A 24,125-nucleotide genomic window follows, 5' to 3' on the forward strand; every position below is an offset into this window, starting at 1 on the left:
AGGTCAATCGCAGACAAAGCGAGGCCATGTTCTTTGGCAACTAGACCGACCGATCCTTTATTCCCTTCACCGTTCAGCCAGATTACCTGAAGGTGTTGGGAATATGCTTCAGAGCAGATGGGGCGTGCGCCAAAAACTGGGCAGAGCGTGTCGCCAATGTGAAACAAAAACTGGGATGATGCAAAAAGGACCGTGTCCACAGAGACACGATGTACAAATCTCTGGACAGTGGAGGAAAGGATGTTCCGAACGTGGCCGTCATCCTGATGGCCACCTTTGTGTGCGGCTGCATCAAGCTGTGCACAGACCCCCGGTACGCAAACACCAACTGTCACCCCGTGCTCAGGTTCTACCTGTCCCCGGTGTTGCAAAGGATGGGTCTGGCCATGCTGCCATGAAACGCCCCCATCAGTTGGACCATGCCTGTCCACCTGTCCTTCGTGGAAAAGTTTTTCGGAAAAATCCCTTGTGACCACAAGGCCGTAAAGCAGTGGTCGGCACGTAAGGTCCTGGACCCCCTACGAAAGTAGGAGAGGTTGGGCCCTATCGGGTGGTTCCCCGAGCAGACTGTCGAACTCGTTTGGCAGAATGTCTCATCACCAGAGCTTTCACACAAGCACCAAGATGTAGCTTGGTTGGCGGTGAGGAGGGCTCTTCCCGTCAGATCCTTCATGCACAGCCGGCGTCTCAGCAGCACGGCACGGTGTCCCCGGGTCAGCTGCGGGGCAGACGAGACTGTCACCCATCTCCTTCAGGATTGCACCTTTGTAAGGCAGGTCTGGAAAGAGATGCAGTGGTTGCTGACGAGCTTCATCCCAAGCAGCTCCGTTACACAGGACTCTGTGCTCTACGGGCTGTTCCCAGGGACACACACCGAGAGAGACATCATCAGCTCGGTGAAAGATGCACTTTGGTCTTGCCGAAAGTTGCTGGTCTTCCAGAGCAAGGAGATGTCCATGTCTGCGTGTTGCAGACTGGTGCAATCCAAGGTCCAGGAGTACGTGCTGAGGGACGCACTGAAAATTGGTGCAGTCGCCGCAAAGGCACGGTGGGTAAAAGCCGCAGTTTAAAGCCCTTCTGCCAGGGTAAACCCAGGACCTGGAATCAGTATAAAAATCCTCTCGGACTGTACTTGTACACTTTTTGCATACAGAGATCGCCATAATCTGAAAACACCTCTGTCGTGCCATGTATAATGCAAGTTCTGTTCAGTAATGTATCTTGAAAAGAAATGTAACTGTACCCTCACCCATTCCTGTGCCGTATGTAATGTAATTTTATAAATGTATTACAATGTATCCTGGATTGTACTGAATTGTACCTTGAAATGTGAAGCAAGCAAATGTATTGAACAGAACTGCCTTCAGCATCCAAATGTTTAGTATGGAATTGCTGGCCGCATCGAAATGTACTGAACTGCTTTCCAATGTATCTTGCACATTTTTATATAAAAAAAGTGTATTTTGAAATTTTAAAAAAGTATGTATTTTAATAAAGAGCATACTTTGGAATGATAGCGTCACTTGCGGGTAATAACAACTAGCGAGGTTTGGCATTCATTGAATTTCACGATAAATAAACCGACCATTCATTTCATTGTTGGATATTTTATTCCCAGTGTGTAGAACAACCGTGGCAGGGAATCGAAGCTGAGTATACCATCAATGAAATTATTATCCATTAGTGCACGGGGCTGCTGTGTTCTTGGGCAAGCTACTGACCCTTAAATATTCACAGCTCTGTTATGTGTGCGGTGCAGTTACCCGCTGCTCCTGGGTCTCAGGTTCTGATTCTCGCTTTGGGCTTTTACTGATTTAAATTTGTGAGGTCACGGGTTCCTGCGCCATTCCCTGCGCTTCCACCTCGCTGGCTCTTCACTCAGCCATTTTCTCCTGCCCTCTGGAAATCTCTGACTCTCAACCGCCCTTCAAACCCACAGCACAATATAAAATTATACCGCAGCGACGGTTGCTCCCCACGTTTAACCGAATGCTGCCACCCAATCCTTCTCCTTTCTCGCTCGGGGCCCACATTTCTCTCCTTGTGGAAGCTCCGAGCAGTTTTGTGAGGTTTGTGCCACGGGTGTGAGAGGATTGAGTTACCTTCCTTCACTCATTTTTATCTCTGGAAATGAAATCGATGGAACGTTTGATACAGTGTCTTAACATTGTCTTTCTTTGCTCAGCGGTTTGTGTGACTTCTTGAATTTAATACGTTTACTGAAATAATTTAATGAGACTTGCAACATTGCATTGGCCGTGAATCGAACGCGGGTATCCGAACCAGGGGCCGACAATTCAGCTTCTGAATTCCAAGACTCACACTGTCAAGGCCACTTTCTCTTCAATTTTCACTTTATTTTCTGCGCTTTTCGTTACACAAGGAGCAACTTCATAAAACACAAAGCAAAATATCGCAGAAGCTGAGAATGGAATTATTCAGAACATTCTGGAAACACTCTGAAGGTCCAGGGGTCACAGTCTAAGGATAAGGGGTAAGCCATTTAGGACTGAGATGAAAAGAAACTTCTTCACCCAGAGAATGGTTTACCTGTGGAATTCTAAACTGGAGAAAGTTGTTGAGGCCTGCTCGTTAGATATATTCAAAAGGGAGTGAGATATGGCCCTTACGGCTAAAGGGTTCAAGGGGCATGGAGAGACAGCAGGAAAGGAGTACTGAGGTTGAATGATCAGCCATGATCTTCTTGAATCGTGGTGCAGGCTCGAAGGGCCGAATGGCCTACTCCTGCACCTAATTTCTATGTTTCTGTGTTTCTTTGACCATCCGTGGAGAGGGGAACACGGGTTAACCTTTCAGGTCGATGAGCCAAATATTGCAGATACGTTAATTAAAATTATTTTTCCATGTGCTGAGCCGTTTGAATTTCCCTCCAAACTTTATATTTTATAAGTTGCCCACAGACAATAAAAAGTTAATGAACTACCCTCAGCCTGGGAAGCCTCATAAAGCGTTCAACACTGCAACGACATGGATATGACTCAAAACCTCGCGTGGTGAACAATGGATTAGTAGTCTATCGCCTTATTTTGTTCAATTTCGAGTCAATAAATCTTCATAATTACATTGTATCATCCAAATCCATTCCGCCACGCCACACAGTCACCCCTCCATCACTTAATAACGACAAAACCTGACGTTTAATTTGTCTCCTGTGACATTCACCAATCTATTGTACATTAAAAACTGATCATTATCTATTACTTAAAATTCCTTTCCGAACAGATCATCCGCAGAGTCTTCGAATGATGTTTTAGCACATATTTGTAATAACCCTTCATGTTTATTCTCCTCCCCTTATCAAAAAGGAGATTCCTACTTTGCACAATCACTAATCTAGCCAAACTGAATATTAAATGTATCGCTGCATTGCCTGACTCGAGCAGACCCTGCTGCGATCTCCATCTCAAAATTTAATACATACGGGAATCCCATTCCCATTCTTTGTACCCCACCCAGCAACGAAACCTCACACAACTGTCCAACACAGTATTAGAATCACTTAACTGAGGACATATCACCAGTAAATGGGATAGTCACATCCCGTGTCCCTCACACCGGGCAAGTTGCCACCTCCACTCGCCCAATTTACATATAGTAATCATAGTAAAAATCCGGCTTTGAACCAATTTAAAATCCATTTCAATCCACTCTGGATATTTAAAATTCATCCACACCCCTATCTAAATCGTGTTATCGTCCAGCTGTGCGGACATTATCTTCCAAAACTCCTGATCAGCTGGGGCCTTGAAACTTCATTGCCTAAATATCCCAAAAAAACCATGAGTGTTGCAGGTGTCTAATTGGACCGGCTCCTCTGCTCTCTCCAGCAGAAAGCTTGGAAATGCAGGACGCGTTTGACGTCCTCTGAAGAATTTCACGTTTATTTCTTCCATCGATTCCTGTGGCATTGCCCTCACAATCTTCTCATACAGTGTCCCCATTGCGTTTTCCTCAACTTCCTTATCCTCCTCACAAACCATATTCGTCACGACCGCTTCTGGCAACTAACCTGGAATCATCTCATATTCCAAGAGTAGAATATCAGATTGTATAAAAGCTTTATTAAATAATACCCCTTCTTCTTCTTAGTCAGTCCCTCGGAGTCGAGGAAGACTTGCTTACAAATTAAAGATGAGTTCTTATGTGACTGATGACTGCGATGTGGGATCTCCAGTCTCTGTCACAGGTGGGGCAGACGGAAGTTGAAGGGATGCTGGAAGAAGGGACGGTGGGTGGGGTGCTTGGGTTGTCATGCACTCCATCCACTGCTTCAACTTGGTTTCCACTTGCTCCAGGCGAAGAGACTCGGAGTGTTCCGTACCTTCCCAGATGTTTCACCTCCACTTTGAGCGTTCTTGGGGCCCAGGATTCCCAGGTATCGGTGGGGATGTTACATATTTTCAACATGGTTTTTTGGGTCTCCAGGAAGCATTTCCTCTGCCCATCCGGGGCTCGCTTGCCGTGTCGCAGCACCGTGTAGAGCGTTTGTTTTGGAAGTCTCGTCTCGGGCATGCAGCTGCTGTGGCCCGTCCATCAGAGCTGATCGAACGTGGTCAATGCTTCGATGCTGGGGATGTTTGCCCGAGCATGAACACTGACGTTGGTGCGCATATCCTGCCAATGGATTTGCAGGATCTTGCGGAGTCAGATTTGGTGGAACTTCTCCAGGGCTGTGAGATGCCTGCTATACATAGTCCATGTCTCTGAAACATGAAGTGCGGTGGGTATTACTATGCGCTCTATACCATGAGCATGTTGCCGGGTTTGACATCCTGGTCGTCAAACACTCTCTTCCTCAGGTGAACGATGGCTGCGCTGTTACACTGAAGGCGGTTTTGACCGTCATTGAAGTCTAACCTTGTTTGCAGTAGGCTCCCGAGGTATGGCAAATGCTCCCCGTTGTCCAAGTCTTCATCTTTAATTTTTATCATCTGCAGCCGGTACTGTGTTGCGATTCCAGGTTGGTGGAGGACCTTTGTCTTATGGATGTTTACTGTAAGGCACTTGCTCTCCTATGCTTCTGTGAAAGTGTTGACGATGGTTTTGATTTCGGCCTTATCTCAAAATTATCGAAGTTAACTCTTATCTCTGTTCTTTGACTGTGGATAAGCCCACTATGTACTCTTGATAGCTGTTGAAATGTAATCAGTCATAATCCCCTATTATAATTCTTGAGTATTATGTTATGCTGGATTGCAGATTAATATGAAGTTTGCTAGTCCACAATTGTATTACTTTAGTTTAATTTCTCCTCTGTTTCAATGAGTGGAAGTAATCATCTTGTATCTAGGTTTTATTTACACTTAAAAGTCTCATTGTCTTCAAAATCTACTGGTTTCATCATCAAGAAAAGCTTTATGACAGAGGCCTAAGACCAGTTTCTGTGGTTGTATGAACTTCTCCACGTTTCCGGTTTTTGGGGTATATCCCAGGGTTTTCGGTTCTCTCTCAATGTAGAAGATCCACGGAGTTAACAGACAGGTGGCCATACGTATGTGTGTAGGAAGTCTGAGGAATGGGTCGCATCTTCTACCGAAAGGGCAGGAATAATATTATTCTCAGTCGTAGTCTGTCAACGGCTGATTCAATATTGTAAGGTATTAATTCTTGCCTATGCTAAATAAAGCCATATAATTACACCGAATATGGTGTCAATGTTGGACAATTGAACAGACAGACAGACCCAAAAATGACAACAATGAGCGGTCCTTGTGGTGAAATCCTGATGTGATGGTGGACCTTATCTAAACGGGCTGCCCTATTGGTGATGAAAGGCCTTCTCGTTAACTGGTCAATAAATGAGGTGATGGTGGACATTATTGAAACGGGCAGTCAGAGTGGTGATCAATGGCATCCTCTTTAACCGGATGAGCCTTGAGGTGATGATGGGCTTTCTATTTAAACGGGAGAGACTTGAGGTGATGATGGAAATTTTCTTTCATCAGGCAGTTCATGAGGTGATGGTGGGCCTTCTTTACCAGAAAGGCTTCGATGTGATGGTGGCTCTGTTTTTAAATGGGCAGTTAACATGTGCACCAGGAAGTGAAGTTCGGATGTCAGAGTTTGTATTAAATGGATTCACTATAGCAGAATGTTTGCCTCATTGACACAATGAGCTCTGATAGGACATGAGGGGAAATATTTGAAAATCTATCGAAGGATCATTATTCAGAGCTAGAGAAGGAGATGTTTTTCCTTGATGGGGATGAGGAAGGAGATGAGCCAAAAACAGGTGAACAGATAATTTCGGTATCAGTGACAAATAATTACATCAGTTCCTCGGAGTTGATCTTGGAGGTGTGTGGAGCGGGGCAGGGAAGAGGTGTTTAACAATATGGTTGTTAGTTTTGAAAGGAAGACGGGGTCTACGTTTGCTTTCCATGATAATATTGGACATTGGATCTGCTTAGGTTGAGAGATGCATGGTCTGACAGGGCTGTAATTGAACAGCCTGCTCCGACATTAAATGAGTAAACCAGTTGTGGATCGGATACGATCAAATAATGGCCTTGGAGCTTTGGGAGCTACATTGGGACCCATTCCTGAGGAGAGGGTAAGAGTTTTACCAGGGACAAGGACATCAAAACTGCCAGTGAATGAGTGGTGGAGCTGATCGACAGCTGCATAACTACCTTGGAAAAAGGACAAGTTAGTCAGACTGCAGTGCCCAAAAGTCGTCAGTGAATTGTGGAGAGATTTTTCACGTGAATAGATGCAGCTAGATGTGGTGTTGGAATGTCATAGGGGCTGTGGATGGTGATCGATTCACGAACCTGTCGGAGATGGCTTTGATTGTTACCGCAAAAAGCGAGCCGACTGAGTTGGCAAGCTTGAAGAAATCAAGTTGACGATCAGTGTGCTCAGACTGTTGCTTTAATATTTTTGTCCTTGCTCATCACGAAAGTACTTTTACAACAATGGGCCATTCTACTGTACATCCATAAGTGCATTTAGTGGTGCGAGCGGTGTTGGTTTGAAAGGGGTTAACTGAATGTGTTTGTTCATTGACTGTAATTGATATCAGACCCCATAGATTAATTAAATGTGTTTGTTCAGTGAATGTAATTAATGTGCCTCTCCATGGACCATAATTGTCTCACTGGAGATATTGTCTCTTCTATTAATGCGGCAAAAATCTCAATGTGTTGTACCACTGTTTCGCAGAGAGCATCAACTCCGGCACTCACAGGGATCAGCGGCTCTATAACGAGAGGAGAAGAATGTATTTAAGAATCAGTGAGTTTACAATACTAGGGTTCGTTTTTGAGATACAAAAGATATACTACCCGCTTCTGGCTGTGGTCGGAGTCCCTGGTAAGTCACTGTGTCCAGCTACTCATGCTGTAGATCATGTTTAACTGTGTGACTGCATTATCTCACTGAGGTCACAAAATCCAGAAATTAATTGACACCACATATTCTCTCTGGATTTGGGGCTGACAATGCTCTGTGATTCTCGAATGTGACTGTGTCACATTCACCCGTTGACTGATCTGAGTGCAGTGAATAGAAAATATCACCTTTTGATCTTTTCTCCATGTGATAGGGTCTGATAGAGAACTGACTCGTTTGTTAATTTCCAGCACAAGCAATCTCACTGGATGATTCTCTTAGACTCTGTGTCTGTATAGCGCATTCTATTCAAACGGACAGATGTGTTCATGGCTTTCCAGAATCGATCACCGTGCACTGGGAAAAGTGAATTATACCAAGTGGGGGAAACCAGTCGTGGCAGAAAGCTCAGAAACACACCGTGAATGTTCGATAATGTCCAAGTTGATTCAGATCGAGTCTGATGACCCCCTTTGTACAATCTCTTTCCCAGCAAAAGTCAGTGTTCTGGGAGGTTAGGATGGGATTACAAATTAATTCGTGATTGAATGTGTCTCCAGTTATAGATCAATGGATTGATTTCCGATCGTATCTGTGAACAAGGAATCTCCCACCGCGTGTCCATCTAGCACAGTTCAGCAGAATCTCTCAATGAGATCTCTCCTGACTCTGCCCCATCTCTTGCTCTGCTTCCGTGCAACTGATTCTTGTTGATTGGCAGGGAGTACAATGAATGGTGAGATCACTTTATTGATGCAAATTCACAACGTCAATTGGAGTTCCATTAAATCTCAACCACAGATACAAAACTCTGGGTTAGCGCTGATGTAGTTGGGTTCGGATATTAAATTAAATCTCAACCACCGATATAGAATTACGGGTAAACAAATCATCTAATTCGATGCAGAGATTTTAACACACCACAAGGTGTTTAGTTTAATCTATGTTATATTAAACACATTCACAAAAATGTTCACACAGCAGCAGACAGTTTGAACATTACGCCACCTTTTAAATCGAGCGCTTAGAATTAGCCTCCCGTTATACACCACCACCCCTTGCCTTCACATTAATGCGGAGTGTATAAGGCTGGACAGGTTCCACATCGCCCATTTTACACCAGCACAGATAGATATAAACAGACAGAGCATTTGGCGAGTGAGGGAAACGTCAGGTGCGGGCCAACCTCAAAACACGACTGGACATAGTATTAGAACATTTATAGTCGAGGTTATGTGGAACCATTTGGAGTATCGGTGAGTTGAAAGTCGTCTAAAATGTTATTTAATAATGTGTTATTTTCACTGGATGTAAAATGTCAGATTTAAGTGCATGTGGAAGCATTGCTCTGTTGTATTACATGCTTTCACACCAGATAAATATTTTTCCCTTCCAAACCTTAAACCATATCTTTTTGTGCCGTGATACCGCGTAGGAATGCCTTAAGCATTCGGCTCAGAGGGAATCACAGCCCAGTTTACACACAATATCCAAACTCGCTTTGTTCCTGTCTATTTTGTTCAGGCTCTTCGGGTCTATCTCAAGGGTCAATGACTCACTCTCCGCCGGTCACTGACTTACTGTCGCCTGGTCACTGACTCACTCTCCCTGGTTGCTGATTCACTTTTCCCCCGGTCACTGACTCACTCTCCCCGGTCAGTGACTCACTCTCCCTGGTTACTGATTCACTCTCCCCCAGTCACTGAATCACCCTCCCTGGTCACTGATTCATTCTCCCCCAGTCACTGACTCACACTCACCGGAAGCACTCCTGTGATTTCAGCCGGGGTGCTCCGAATCATTCGCTGTATTACGGCCCATAATGACCCACCCAGACATTTCAGGCACAGTCCAATTACCCAAACTAACTCCTGATTGGGTGCAGACTGGGAACAGAATGCCAGAATGTCGATGGTTCCAGGGTTGCTGCAGCAGCAGGCAATGATTGACAAACCTGGAGATGAGGGCTGATGCCACTTCAGTATTGATCCTCTGATTAGATAGCACATTACTCTTGCAATATTAAATCCCATTCCCGGGTTCAGTTTAAAATTCATTGCTGATTAGTGAGTTGCACAGTTTGCATTGTACATCCTGTCTCCAGCAGAAAGCCCTTTTCGCAGGAACATTATTAAATTCCATCACTGGAAGCAGCAATACATGTAGAAATGTTACCCCAATCCCATCAACCCGCTGAATTCACTTTCATCCTGTTGTGTTAATTTCCTGTTCATTTTCCTTCCGCACAGCTAACTCAATGACGATTGTGATCCTGTCTCGGGGAAAGTGCGGTCTCTCCAAATGTGTCACTTGCTATTTGGTGGCCATGGCAGCGGCGGATCTACTGGTCGTTATCACTGACCTGATATTGAGGCAAATTCCAATTGCTCATCGTCTAGATTTTGTGCGGGGAATCCCCGTGTGCAATATCCACGCCGTCTTACTTTATGCAGCCACAGACTGTTCTGTCTGGTTCACAGTCACTTTCACCTTTGATCGATTCGTGGCAGTTTGTTGCCAGAAGCTGAAAACGAAATATTGCACTGAGAACACCGCAGCTCTGGTTCTTGGGACAGTGACTGTGTTAAGCTGTTTAAAGAATATTTTCTGGTACTTTATATATTTACCTTGGTACTCGTTTACCAATGCCCCCTGGTTCTGTTACGTGAGTGTTCTTGTTATGGTTTCACATTTGTGGGCAACACTCGAGCTTCTTCATTCTATTCTAACCCCTTGCATCCCATTCGTTCTGATTCTGCTACTCAATGCTTTAACCATCAGATATATTTTAGTGGCCAGCAGAGCCCGCAGGAGACTCCGGGATCACAGCAGCGAGGGTAATCTCAGTGACATAGAGATGGAGAGACGAAGGAAATCCATCATTTTACTGCTCATTATTTCAGGGAATTTCATTCTGCTATGGGCTGTGTTTATGTTGTTTTCTATTTGGAACCGGTTGCGGTATTTAGGTTATGATACTCTACACCTACCTTCTTACATAAAAGAAATAGGATTCATGCTCCAGCTCCTGAGTTGCTGCACAAACACTTGTATTTATGCCGTGACCCAGAAAAAGTTCAGAGAACAGTTGAAGAATGTGGTGAAATGTCCGTTTCTCCGAATTGTTAAAATCATTAAATGGTGAGAGTGAATGTAGAAGATGCAGCATCAGAAATCAACATGATGTACGCAAAGGAGCGAAACAGAAGAAGGGCATGGTGACTATCCATGGTTTCTCTTGTAGAAAACAAAATTAACTCAACATGGATGACATTACGGCAGAAAGGAAACGTTTCCTGATGTGGGGACGTCGAGGTTTAACACAATCACATATTACACAGACGTAGTTAGCATGGGTTGACAGAATATTATCACATTACGAGGACATAATTACCCTGATAAAACACACAACACACCCGAACCTTTCAGAGATTTCGATCTCGATAGCATGAATATTCAAGACGATAAAGTTCGGACATGTGCTGAAATAGTTAGTAGGGTTACATAGTGCACAAGCAGGTAAATCGGACCATCGTGCATTTGCCAGCTCTTTGAAAGAAATATACAATTAGCCACACACAACTGGTTGTGCCCAATAGTTTTGATTTTTTTACCTATCAAATATTTATCCAATTCCTTCGTGACTGTTAGTTCTGAAGCCGGATTAACCACCCTTTCAGTCTCGTCATTCACGATAATAATTCGAGGTGTACCAAAAACTCCTCAATTGCCCACTAAATTTCTTTTCAAGAATTTAAATCTGTTTCCGCTTGTTACCAAGACTTCAGCCAGTGGAGACAATTTTCCTATAACTACTATGCCGACACCGTCTATGATTGAATCTACCGAAACATTTTTCGACCTGTGAAGTAACAGGTCCCCGAATTCCTACAGCCCCTTTTAAATTGTACCATTTAGTTCACATTACTTCGCCTCATTTGTACCGACAATATGCTTCACTGGGCAATTCTCTGCTTTAAATGTCCACTGCCATTTTTCTGTTGAGGTCATTGGCCTGTCTATGTCCTGCTGACTTCTGGTACGTTCTTCTACATTCGGAACTTTGTGACATTTGCAAACTGTGATATTATGTCCTGAGTACGCAATACCAGAACATTAATAATTATCCTCATGGAGCAATGGTCCCAAAAGCGTCACCTGACTGATACCATCGGGTACTTATCCGCTATCCAAATAAGAAAAGTTCGCCACTAATCTCTGCTTTCTGTCACTCGGCGGATTTCGAATCTATGCAGCCATTGTCCCTTTAATATCATGGGCTTGAATATTGCCAGCAAATCTGCTATGCGGTACTTCATCAAGTGTCTTTTGAAAATTCGTCAAGTTAGTCAAGCACGATTTGTCTATGACAAAGTAGACGAGCATGGGCAGTTAAGACGACAAATTTACAACACCAGATGAATCCTTTGCAGGTGAAGAACTTTCAGTACCACTCGCAAGGACACTGCTATTAAAGAGTAGTATAAATTATTTGACAAATAAAGTGTATGAATGTGACGCCTCAATTCTGAAATTTGGGTTAGGCATAAGTATGATTGACGATCCCATAGACCGAACATAATTGGCGACCGTGTCAACACTGGGAATAATTAAGACTTACAATGTCCGATTTGTTAACTGCCATCTCTCGTCAGACAGTCCCATACAGAGCATATTCTGGAATATGGAGTATCTGGGCGAAAATATAGATGCACATTCGACGTAGCATGGTGGGATAACTATGAGGGTTAGTAATCTCACGGGAAATAGATCCATGATTCAGTTAGACTGGACCCTGGGTACCGGAAAAACCAAGGTTTCTGTGTTACAAGGGATGGTTTTCAAGCCTGAGATTCTATCAGAATCTAATCAGTATCACAGGAAGGAGAGCAGCGCCGGAGAGGCGAGCGTGGGGAGGCCTATAAAGGCCCACCGTCGGCGGGAGGCGGCATTCCGAGCAGCGTCGGAGAGGCGAGCGTGTGGAGGCCTATGAAGGCCAGCTAGTGCAGCTGCAGCAGGGTGAGATGGCAAAAAAGAAGTCGAAAGACATCGAAAGGTGACGTCACAGCCAAGGGGGTAAGTGTTTGGCTGGAAATTGGTAATAGATATTCTTGTTCCTTTCTTTACCAGAAATTAACCTATAACATTGTTGTTGCCAATTTAAGTTTATCTAAGGGTTAAATCATGGCAGAACAGCTCGGACACGTGTCCTATGTGAAAAGTCAGGGATGCTTCCGATGTCCCTGACGACTATTTGACATCGATGTATATTGTAAACAGTTGTACATAAGAACAAAAGAATATAAGAATTAGGAACAGGAGTAGGCCATCCAGCCCCTAGAGCCTGCTCCGCCATTCAATAAGATCATGGCTGATCTGGCCGTGGACTCAGCTCCACTTACCCGCCCGCTTCCCGTAACCCTTAATTCCCTTTTTGGTTAAAAACCTATCTATCTGTGACTTGAATACATTCAACGAGCTAGCCTCGACTGCTTCCTTGGGCAGCGAATTCCACAGATTCGCAATCCTCTGGGAGAAGAAATTCCTTCTCAACTCGGTTTTAAATTGGCTTCACCATATTTTGAGGCTGTGCCCCCTAGTTCTAGTTTCCCTGACCAGTGGAAACAACCTCTCTGCCTCTATCTTGTCTATCCCTTTCATTATTTTAAATATTTCTCTAAGATCACCCCTCATCCTTCTGAACTCTAACGAATAAAGACCCAGTCTACTCAACCTATCATCATAAGGTAACCCCCTCATCTCCGGAATCAGCCCAGTGAATCGTCTCTGTACCCCCTCCAAAGCCAGTATATCCTTCCTTAAGTACGGTGACCAAAACTGCACGCAGTACTCCTGGTACGGCCTTACCAGTACCCTATAAAATTGCTGCAGAACCTCCCTGCTTTTGTACTCCATCCCTCTCGCAATTAAGGCCAACATTCCATTCGCCTTCCTGATTACCTGCTGCAACTGCAAACTAACATTCTGGGTTTCATGCACAAGGACTCCGAGGCCAGCGTGTTGTCATTTCTCCATATTCAAATAATATTCCCTTTTACTGTTTTTTTCTCCAAGGTGGATGACCTCACACTTTCGGACATTGTATTCCATCTGCCAAACCTTAGCCCATTCGCTTAACCTATTCAAATCTCTTTGTAGCCTCTCTGTGTCCTCTACACAACCCGCTTTCCCACTAATCTTTGTGTCATCTGCAAATTTTGTTACTCTACACTCTGTCCCCTCTTCCAGGTCATCTATGTATATTGTAAACAGTTGTGGTACCAGCACCGATCCCTGTGGCACGTCACTAACCGCTGATTTCCAACCCAAAAAGGACCCATTTATCCCGACTCTCTGCTTTCTGTTCGCCAGCCAATTCTCTATCCATGCTAATACTTTTCCTCCGACTCCGCTTACCTCTATCTTCTGCAGTAAACTTTTGTGTGGCACCTTATCTAATGCCTTTTGGAAATCTAAATACACCACATCCATCGGTACACCTCTATCCACCATGCTCGTCATATCCTCAAAGAATTCCAGTAAATTAGTTAAACATGATTTCCCCTTCATGAATCCATGCTTCGTCTGCCTGATTGCACTATTCCTATCCAGATGTTCCACTATTTCTTCCTTAATGATAGTTTGAAGCATTTTCCCCAATACAGATGTTAAACTAACCGGCCTATAGTTACCTGCCTTTTGTCTGCCCCCTTTTTTAAACAGAGGCGTTACATTAGCTGCTTTCCAATCCGCTGGTACCTCCCCAGAGTCCAGAGAATTTTGGTAGATTATAACGAATGCATCTGCTATAACTTCTGCCATTTCTTTTAATACCCTGGGATCCATTTGATCAGTCCCATTCGAATGACGTGAATAGCACATTTAGTGAGTTGGTCTTACCGCAGGTAAAGGGTGCACAGCCAGATCCGGAATTGTTGACCAACAGGAAGAGCAGTGCAAGGAAGGAAGTGCAGGGGTCCCCTGCGGTCATCCCCCTGCAAAACTGATACACCGCTTTGGGTACTGTTGACGGGGATGACTCATCAGGGGAGTGCAGCAGCAGCCAACTTCATGGCACCATGGGTGGCTCTGCTGCACAGGAGGGCAGGAAAAAGAGTGGGGGAGCTATAGTGATAGGGCATTCAATTGTAAGGGGAATAGATAGACGTTTCTGCAGCCGCAACCGAGACTGCAGGATGGTATGTTGCCTCCCTGGTGCATGGGTCAAGGAGGTCTCAGAGCGGGTGCAGGGCATTCTGAAAAGGGAGTGTGAACAGCCAGTTGTCGTGATGCATATAGGGACCAAATATATCGGTACAAAATGAGACGACGTTCTACAAGACGAATTTAGGCAGCTAGTATCTAAATTAAAAAGTATAACCTCAAAAGTAGTAATCTCAGGATTGCTATCAGTGCCACGTGCTAGTCAGAGCGGGAATCGCAGGATAGCTCAGATGAATACGTGGCTTGAGGAGTGGTGCACAAGGGAGGGATTCAAATTCCTGGGACTTTGGAACCAGTTCTGGGGGAGGTGGGATCAATACAACCGGTCTGCACCTGGGTAGGGCCAGAACCAATGTCTTACGGGGAGTGTTTGCGAGTGCTCTTCGGGCGGAGTTACACTGATATGAGGGGGATGGGAACCTATGCAGGGAGACTGGGGGATGTAGAATGGGGGCAGAAGCAAAAGATAGAGAGAAGAAAAGTGAAAGTGGAGGGCAGAGAAACCTAAGGCAAAAAGCAAAAAGGGCCAAATTACAGCAACATTCTAAAGTGGCAAAGTATGTTAGAAAGACAAGCCTGAAGGCTCTGTGCCTCAATGCGAGGAGTATTCGGAATAAGGTGGAGAATTAACTGCGCAGATAGCAGTTAATGCGTATGATGTAATTGGCATCACGGAGACATGGCTCCAGGGTGACAAAGGCTGGGAACTCAACATCCAGGGATATTCAACATTTAGGAAAGATGGACAGAAAGGAAAAGGAGGTTGAGTGGCAATGCTGGCTAAAGAGGATATCAATGCAATAGTAAGAAATGACATTAGCTTTGATGATGTGGATTCGGTATGGGTGGAGCGTATGGGGGGACAGCATCAAACAAGAAATTAGGGATGCATGGAATAAAGGTACAGCAGTTATCATGGTTGACATTAATCTACATATTGGTTGGGCTAACTAAACTTGTAGCAATGCGGTGGAGGAGGGTTTATTGCAGTGTATTAGGGAGCTGGCCATCCTAGACTGGGTGATGTGTAATGAGAAAGGACTTATTAGCAATCTTGTTGTGCGAGGCCCCATGGGGAAGAGTGACCATAACATGGTCGAATTCTTTATTAAGATGTTGATTGACACCGTTAATTCAGAAACTACGGTCCTGAACTAAAGGAAAAGTAACTTCGATGGTTTCAGGCGTAAATTGGCGTGAATTGGCTAGAATAGACTGGCAAATGATACTTAGCGGGTTGACGGTGGATAGGCAATGGCAAACATTTAAAGATCACATGGATGAACTTCAGCAATTGTACATCCCTGTCTGGAGTAAAAATAAAATGGAGAAGGTGGCTCAACCGTGGCTAACAAGGGAAATTTAGGATAGTGTTAAATCCAAGGAAGAGACATATAAATTAGCCAGGAAAAGCAACAAACCTGAGGACTGGAGACATTTAGAATTCAGCAGAGGAGGACAAAGGGTTTAATTAAGAGGGGGAAAATAGAGTACGAGAAGAAGCTTGCAGGGAACATGAAAACTGACTGCAAAAGCTTCTCTGGATATGTGAAGAGAAAAAGATTAGTGAAGACAAACGTATGTCCCTTGCAGTCAAATTCAGGTACATTTATAATGGGGAACAATGAAATTGCAGACAAATTGAACAAATACTTTGGTTCTGTCTTCACGAAGGAAGACACAAATAACCTTCAGGAAGTACTAGCGGACCGAGTGTCTTGTGAAAAGGAGGAACTGAAGGATATCCGTATTCGGTAGGAAATTGTGTTAGGGAAATTGGTGGAATTGAAGGCCGATAAATCCCCAGGACCTGATAGTCTGCATCCCGGAGTACGTACGGAAGTGACCCTCGAAATAGTGGATGCATGGGTGATCATTTTCCAACAGTCTATCGACTCTGGATCAGTTCCTATGGACTGGAGGGTAGCTAATGTAACACCAATTTTTCAAAAGGGAGGCAGGGAGAAAGCGGGTGATTATAGATCGTTTAGCCTGACATCAATGCGGAAAATGTTGCAATCAATTATTAAGGATGAAATAGCAGCGCATTTGGAAAGCAGTGACAGGATCGGTCCAAGTCAGCACGGATTTATGAAGGTCGAATCATGCTTGACTAATCTTCTGGAATTTCTTGAGGATGTAACCAATAAAGTGGACAAGGGAGAAATAGTGCATGTGGTGTATTTGGACTTTCAAAAGGCTTTTGACAAAGTCCCACACATGAGATTGGTGTGAAAAATCAAAGTACATAGTATTGGGGATAATATACTGACGTGGATAGAGAACTGGTTGGCAGACACGAAGCAGAGAGTCAGGATAAACGGGTGCTTTTCAGAATGGCAGGCAGTGACTCGTGGAGTGCCACGGGGCTCAGTGTTGGGACCTCAGCTCTTTACAATATACATCAATGATATGGATGAAGGAATTGAGTGCAATATCTCCAAGTTTGCAGATGGCACTAAACTGGGTGGCGATGTGAGCTGTGAGAGGGACGCTAGGTGGCTGCAAGGTGAATTAGACAGGTTAGGTGAGTGTGCAAATGCATGAAAGATGCAGTATAATGTGGATAAATGTGAAGTTATCCACTTTGGGGGCAAAAACGCGAAGTCAGAATATTATCTGAATGGTGGCAGATTAGGAAAAGGGGAGTTGTGTCATAGTTCATCAGTCATCGAAATTTGGCACACAGGTACAGCAGGTGGTAAAGAAGTCAAAAGGTATGTTGGCCTTCATAGCTAGGGGATTTGAGTATAGGAGCAGGGAGGTCTTACTGCAGTTGTACAGGGCCTTGGTGAGGCCTCACCTGGAATATTGTGTTCAGTTTTGGTTTCCTAATCTGAGGAAGGATGTTCTTGCTATTAAGGGACTGCAGTGAATGTTCACCAGACTGATTCCAGGGATGGCAACACTGATATATGAGGAGAGACTAGATCAACTGGTCCTTTATACATTGGCGTTGAGAAGGATGAGAGGGGATGTCATAGAAACATACATGATTCTGACGGGACGGGACAGGTTAGATGCGGGACGAATGTTCCCGATGTTGGGGAAGTCCAGAACCAGGGGTCACAGTCTTCGGCTTAGGGGTAGGCCATTTAGGACTGAGATGAGGAGAAACTTCTTCACTCAGAGAGTTGTTAACCTGTGGAAATGCCCTGCTGCAGAGAGTTGTTGATGCCAGTTCACTGGATATATTAAAGAGGGAGTTACATACAGCTAAGGGGATCAAGCGGTATGGAGAGGAAGCAGGAAAGGGGTACTGAGGGAATGATCAGCCATGATCTTATTGAATGAAGGACAGAATGGTCTACTCCTGCACCTATTTTCAATGTTTTCTATGTTTCTATGTGACAGATTGGAGGAAATGATTTGGGCGAAAACTTGGAAAAGAGTGATCATCATATGATAAGGTTTAAATTAATAGTGGAGAAAAGTAAGGAACAACCTCGAGCAGACATTTTTAATTGAAAGTGGGAAAACTTCAATGGGAGGAGAGCGGATCCTGCCAAGGTAAAATGGAACAAATGATTGTTCAGATCATCTGTAACAGGACAATGGGTGATCTTTCAGGAGTAGATGTATCAGGTACAGGCTACGGACATTCCAACACGAGGTAACGAAAAGTGAACCGAAACCACAGCTGCTTGTATGACGAGGGAGATAGAGAATATGATTCAACAAAAAAGAGGGTGTATGATGCATGTCAGGAGAATTCTTCAAGTGAGAATCAGCCCAAATGCCATAGGTTACGAGGGGAACTGAAGATACTATGAGAATAGAATGACAGTTAACATAAAAGTGAACCCAATATCTTCGACCAGCAGGGAAATAATAACCGGGTAGTAAGCGATGGGATGAGGTTTATAAGAGCAAAGAAGGTGACATATGATTAGAGGTGCAGGGCAATGCTGGAATACTTAATGAGTATTTGTATTAGTGTTACCAAGGAAGAGGATGCTGGCAAAATATCGGCAGAGGCGCAGATTGTAGAAGCAATGCATGGGATGAAAATTGAAAGGTTTTCGAAACAATAATGAAGGAATACATTAACAATCACTTTGGAGAGATGTAAGTTAATTAAGGACAGCCAGTACTGATTTGTGAAAGGCAGATCGTGTTTGACTGAACAAATTGATTTTTTAAATTAAGTAGCAAAGAATGATGATGAAGGACATTCACTGGAGTTTGTCTGCATGGCTTTGAAGAAAGCTTTCGACAAAGTACCATATAAAAGGCTGGTTAACAAAATTGAGGCTCTTGGAATAAGAAGGCCTGTTTCAGCTTGGATAAGATATTGGCTTTAGGATAGAAAATGGCGAGTCATTCTAAATAGTCGTTTTTCAGACTGCGATCAACAGCCTGCTGGTCGCCATTGACAAGAGACTTACATGTTCCAGCCACGTATATAATGTGGCGACTGATCACCACACAGACCAGGATGGGCCCAGGAAACATCCCCGGTCTGTGTTGAGTTATATGATCTCAACTGGTGATGTCTTGAGCGCCATAGCACAGGGCAGTCCGAGGCCTCATTCCCGCCTATGCTGAGATCGGTTATCTCACCCAGTGTGATTTTGGGACCCTCAGAGAGAAGCAAAGGCCCAGGATACAAAACTGGCTTGTGGTGCATTAGCTGGTCTCACCCGGCAGGGCACTGAGCCACAAAGAGCAAGTTGGGCCCGGCTTCATTCCCGGCCAGTGGTACGTTAGATCATCTCAGGAGGTGTGCAAATGAAACAATACAACAGACGAAATGTCCAGGCTTCATTGCTGGCCTGTGCTGTGTCAGCAGATATCACACGGCGTGGTACTGAGCACCACACAGAGCAGTTTGAGCCCATGAATATTCCACGGTACGTGTTGTATTAGTTGACATCTGTTGGTGTGGTACGAAGCCAAAATCTACAGTAAACGCCCAGGTTTCATCTATGGTATATGCTGAACTCTCTGATCTCACCTACTGCCTGGGCATCAGCTGGGCAACTGTCAGATTCTCACTAGAAGTTCCAGGCTCTGTTCAGCGGCTGTCTGGGTTTGTGTTGTAGATCGCTGGGCTGTGCAAGATCTATTTGTGTGTGGGTCTGTATGTTATATTCGGCTCAGTATAGTTTAGCTCGAGGTTTGTGTTAGAGCAACCAGAGTCCATGAAGAAGCTGAAGGGTCATCGATCTGAAAAGTTCGGTCTGTTTCTTTCGAATGAGATACTGAGTACATGTACACCATTTTCCGTTTTTCGTTCAGATTTCCAGCATTTGCTTTATTTTGCTTTAATTTCTACGAATAAGCTGTCAGGATCTGTACAGGAAATGCATGGCTCTGTGTAAATTCTACCTGGGTCTGTGCAAATGTTGCCCGGGTCGATGTTGCAGCGCACTTGCTGTGGATAGGAGCAATCTATGTTGCAGCTCGCTGTGTCAGGGCTGGAGCTGACTGCGTCGGTGCAAGTGTTGCCTGCGACTATGCAGCAGCTGATCCTTTCTGCGTAGGAGCGTCTGCTTCGCTGTGGAATGTCTTGGTCTGAGCTGGAGCTCACTGGGTCAGTGTGGGATCTTTCTGGATCTCTGTTGAAGCTTTGGATTCAGTGTCGTTGCTGTCGTTGTCTGTGAAGTGAGCTGTCTGGGTCTCCCAAAGAGGCTGTTCAGGAACATGTAGGAACTGCCTGGCCCTTTTTATAAACTGTCTGCGCTCGGGTTGGAACTGTTTATTTCAGTGTAGAACCACTTGGGACTGCATATATGCACCTTGGGTCATGCTAGGAGCTGTCTAGTTCTAACATGGATCGAATGGATCTGTGTAGCAACTGACGGTGTCTGTGAAATAAGCTGCTTCCTTCCATGTAGGAGCTGTCTGTGGCTGTGTTGGAGCTGCATTGACCTGTGTAGGAGTTGTTTGTGGTTGCCTATGGGATGTTTGGTTCTGTGTAGGTGGTGCTGAGTCTGTGCAGAAGCAGTCTGTGACTGTCGGATCTTTAGGGGCCCGCAGAGGAGTGTTTGGGTCTGTGTAGTTGATCTCTGGGTCGGTGTCGGAAAAGTACCTGCCTGCATGGGAGTTCGTTGGCTCTGTGTAGGAGCGTCCTGGGTCTGTTGGATCTGAGTAGGAGCATTCTAATTGTGTGCAGCGACTGTCTGAGACTGCGTAGGAGCTGTTTGAGCCTCTGTAGTCGCAGTACCTTTTGGAGTTCTCTGGCTCTGTGTAAATGTTGTCTCAATCTGGGTAGGCTCAATCTGCCTCTGTGTAGGCAGAGTCTGGATCTGTGTCGGCACAGTCTGGGTCTGTGTTGGCAGAGTCTGGATCAGTGTATCGACAGTCTGGGTCTGTGTAGGCAGAGTCTAGGTCAGTGTAGACAAAGTTTGGGTCTGTGTAGGCAGAGTCTGGTTCAGTGTAGGCACAGTCTGGGTCTGTGTAGGAACTGCCTGTCTCTGTGTAGGCAGAGTCTGGGTCAGTTTGTCAAAGTCTGAGTCTGTGTGGGAACATTCTGGTTGTCTGAATCTGATTGTTTCCACCCTCCCTTGGTCTGTGTAGCAGTTGTCTGGCTCTACTCCGGAAATGCTTTGATCTTTATCGATTGGTACACCTGTGTGCTTGGGCTAAGATTTGGTCAGTAATTACCGTCTCCCCGTCCGCTCCTGCACTGTACGGTTTTCATGTTTACATTTACCGACTGGGGAAGTTGGTGATCAGGGGAGTTGGAACATCAGTGAACCCGGGTGAGACAGGGGAACATCTGCCCGGCCCCGGCCCCTAATGTGAGGACGTGAGGCAGACATGATAGGGCCGATATTGCTTGGGGCTATGAACTGACAGTAAACCCCTCTGATCCAAACAACACTGGCCACAGTCGCAGATTCCAAAGGTCACTTCCGGGGAGGCTGTTCCCTCACATGCTGCCTCGATGTCTACTCAGTGCCGTTGCTGATAAACTGTCCAAATCTGAAGCCTCACACCAAACTAATCGACCAACTCTGCTGCTGCACTCGATGGGCACCTGGTGCTTCAATGCATTACTGTCCACAGTGCTCAATAACTGCCCGAGCGGCACTGTGCTGCACTTTAGCAGACAGGTAGACAAGGCAGTCAGGGCAGTCTCGGTCTCAATCGCTTTGTTTATCACGAATGGCCAACACATGGTTTGATTATGGATACATCTTGAGTGGGCTTGGTTCCAGCATTGGTTCAGAGGTAGGATTCTCACTTCCCGTTTATTGGCTGGAAAATGCGAGAGGCCCCGATTTCAAATCCCAGAGAAAGCGCTCCTTTCCCATCCATTTATGACAATTAACTGCCTTTGCTTCTGAGAAACATAGAAATTTACAGCGCAGAAGGAGGCCATTCCGGCCCATCGTGTCCGCACCGGCCGAGAAAGAGCCACTCGGCCCTTCGTCAGCAGCCCTAAAAGTTACATACCAACCCATAAATAATGATAGAAAGAAAAAGAGCACCCAGCCAAACCAATCCGCCGCACACAACTCCGACACCCCTTATGCTAAAAACACCTACACTCCACCCCAACCGAAGCCATGTGAGCTCCTGGGAGAGGTAAATAACAGATACATACCCAAGCCAATTTAGGGAGAAAACATCTGGGAAAATTCCTCTCCAACCCATCCAGGCCATCGAAACTAGTCCAGGAGATCATCCTGGTCGTATTCTATTCCCTGCAGTGCTTACCATTATATCTGCTCCGTGCAACAAAGGTCATCCAGTCTAATCCCAATTACCAGCTCTCGGTCCGTAACCCTGCAGGTGAGGAAATAGTGTGAAAAGATGGTGAAGTTCCCAAGTAAAACTGCGTGAATCTGAAGCGCTGTGGGAAGACGGTCAGTGCAAATAATCCCCAGTAATGGCTCCTCAATAGCATACAATTTGTGTCAGCGAGTTTGGTTGGAATATGAATTCGATCATTAACGCAGTACACTTTCATCTTACTGAGGCAGATGCAGCACTTGCACGTTTTTGCGCAGTTCACGACCCCCCGATGTCCGAAAGCGCATTACAGCCAATGCTGCATTTTAGAAGTGTAGTCACTGTTGTATTGTAGGAAACGCGGCAGCCAATTTACGCACAACAAGCTCCCACACACAGCATTATTCAATGACCACGTAATCTGTCCTTTGTTATGTTGATTGAGGGGTAAATATTGATCAGGGTGATTGGCGTCACAGTCTTATTCAGTTTGCAGACAGTCATTCATATACATATGATGCAATTGGGGAGGGCAGACACCTTTCTCACACCTTCGCGTCCTGATCCCATGATCCTCACTCGTGAGGAAGCCCATTCTTCCCAATGTAATTGAGCTCTCCTGAACAACGGCAGCTTTAACCTCATTGCTCAATCCAGTTATTTCCTAAATCATGTCCAGGATTTCACCATCACCACTCTGCCTACAATCAACTCTAAGTGCTGATCATTCTCCTGATGTCAGTCCTCACGAGTTCACTGTGAATTTTGAGCATGCTCCACCTTGGTCTTTCTCCCACAATGTAAGTTCAACTAATATTGCACAAAATATACTTTCTTGTATATCTCTGTAATGCCATGTTACGATGCCTACATTATAAACTGTCCAAGATATCGATTTGGACACCCTGCGGGTAGGGTTAAAATCGCTCCTCCCACCACGAATGTTCTGCAGGATCGGCGAGTGTTGGGTACTGGTGCTCCCTCCACTGGCCGCTGTGCAGTATTGCAACACCTTGTGCAGCTGCTCCCTCCTCTGGCTCCCTGAAGATAACAGGCCAGGAAGACAAGGTACTTCAGAAGGTCAATGGAATATTTGCCTTTGTTAGTCGAGGCATAGAACACAAGAGCAAGGACGTTATGCTCGAATATATAAAACACTGTTTAGGCCGCAGCTGCAATACTGTCTGCAGTTCTGGTCACCACAGTACAGGAATGATGTGATTGCACTGGAAAGGGTGCAGAGGAGATTGAGAAGAATATTTCCTGTACTGGAGAATTTTGGCCATGAGCGAAGGTTGGAGATGCTGGGTCTGTATCCTTTGTAACAGAGTAGACTCAGGGGAGACCTGATTGAGGTATATAAAATTATGAAGGGCCTGTATAGAGAGGATTGGAATGACCTATTTCCCTTGACAGAACGGTGATCCAGTAGGGAGCATAGATTTAAAGTAACTGGGTGGAGATTTAGAGGAGATATGAGGGGAAATTACTTCAGCCATAGGGTGGTAGCGCCTGGAAAGCACTGCCTGAAAGAATGCTAGAGGCAGAAATCATCACCACATTTTAAAAACACTTGGATGTGCATTTGAAGTGCCGTAACGTACAGGGCGAGGGACCAGAGTTAGATGGTGGTATTAGGCGAGATAGCTCTTGGTCAGCCGCTATGGAAACTATGTGCTGAAATAGCCTCCTTCTTGATGTAAACTTCTCTGATTCTATGATTCTGTACAGTACTACACCATCTGCTACAGATGCTCCGTCCTTTGGCCACTGTCCAGTATTGCACCACTTGATACAGCTGCTCCCTCCTCTGGGTGCAATACAGTACTGCAACACCTGATACTGCTGCACCATCCTCTGGCCTC

At 45.1% G+C, this 24,125-nt stretch overlaps 1 protein-coding gene across 1 annotated transcript; it reads left to right on the forward strand.

Moving 5' to 3' along the window:
• The first annotated feature begins 209 nt into the window (after nt 1-209).
• On the forward strand, nt 210-10,498 carry LOC139240527 (probable G-protein coupled receptor 139). The gene is made up of 3 exons (XM_070869071.1): nt 210-378; nt 7,186-7,335; nt 9,603-10,498. Exons 1-3 carry the CDS (start codon nt 210-212, stop codon nt 10,496-10,498), a joined length of 1,215 nt encoding a protein of 404 aa, XP_070725172.1.
• The last annotated feature ends 13,627 nt before the right edge of the window (nt 10,499-24,125 follow it).

Source organism: Pristiophorus japonicus, chromosome 32, assembly GCF_044704955.1.
Source record: "Pristiophorus japonicus isolate sPriJap1 chromosome 32, sPriJap1.hap1, whole genome shotgun sequence".
Lineage (NCBI taxonomy): Eukaryota > Metazoa > Chordata > Chondrichthyes > Pristiophoridae > Pristiophorus > Pristiophorus japonicus.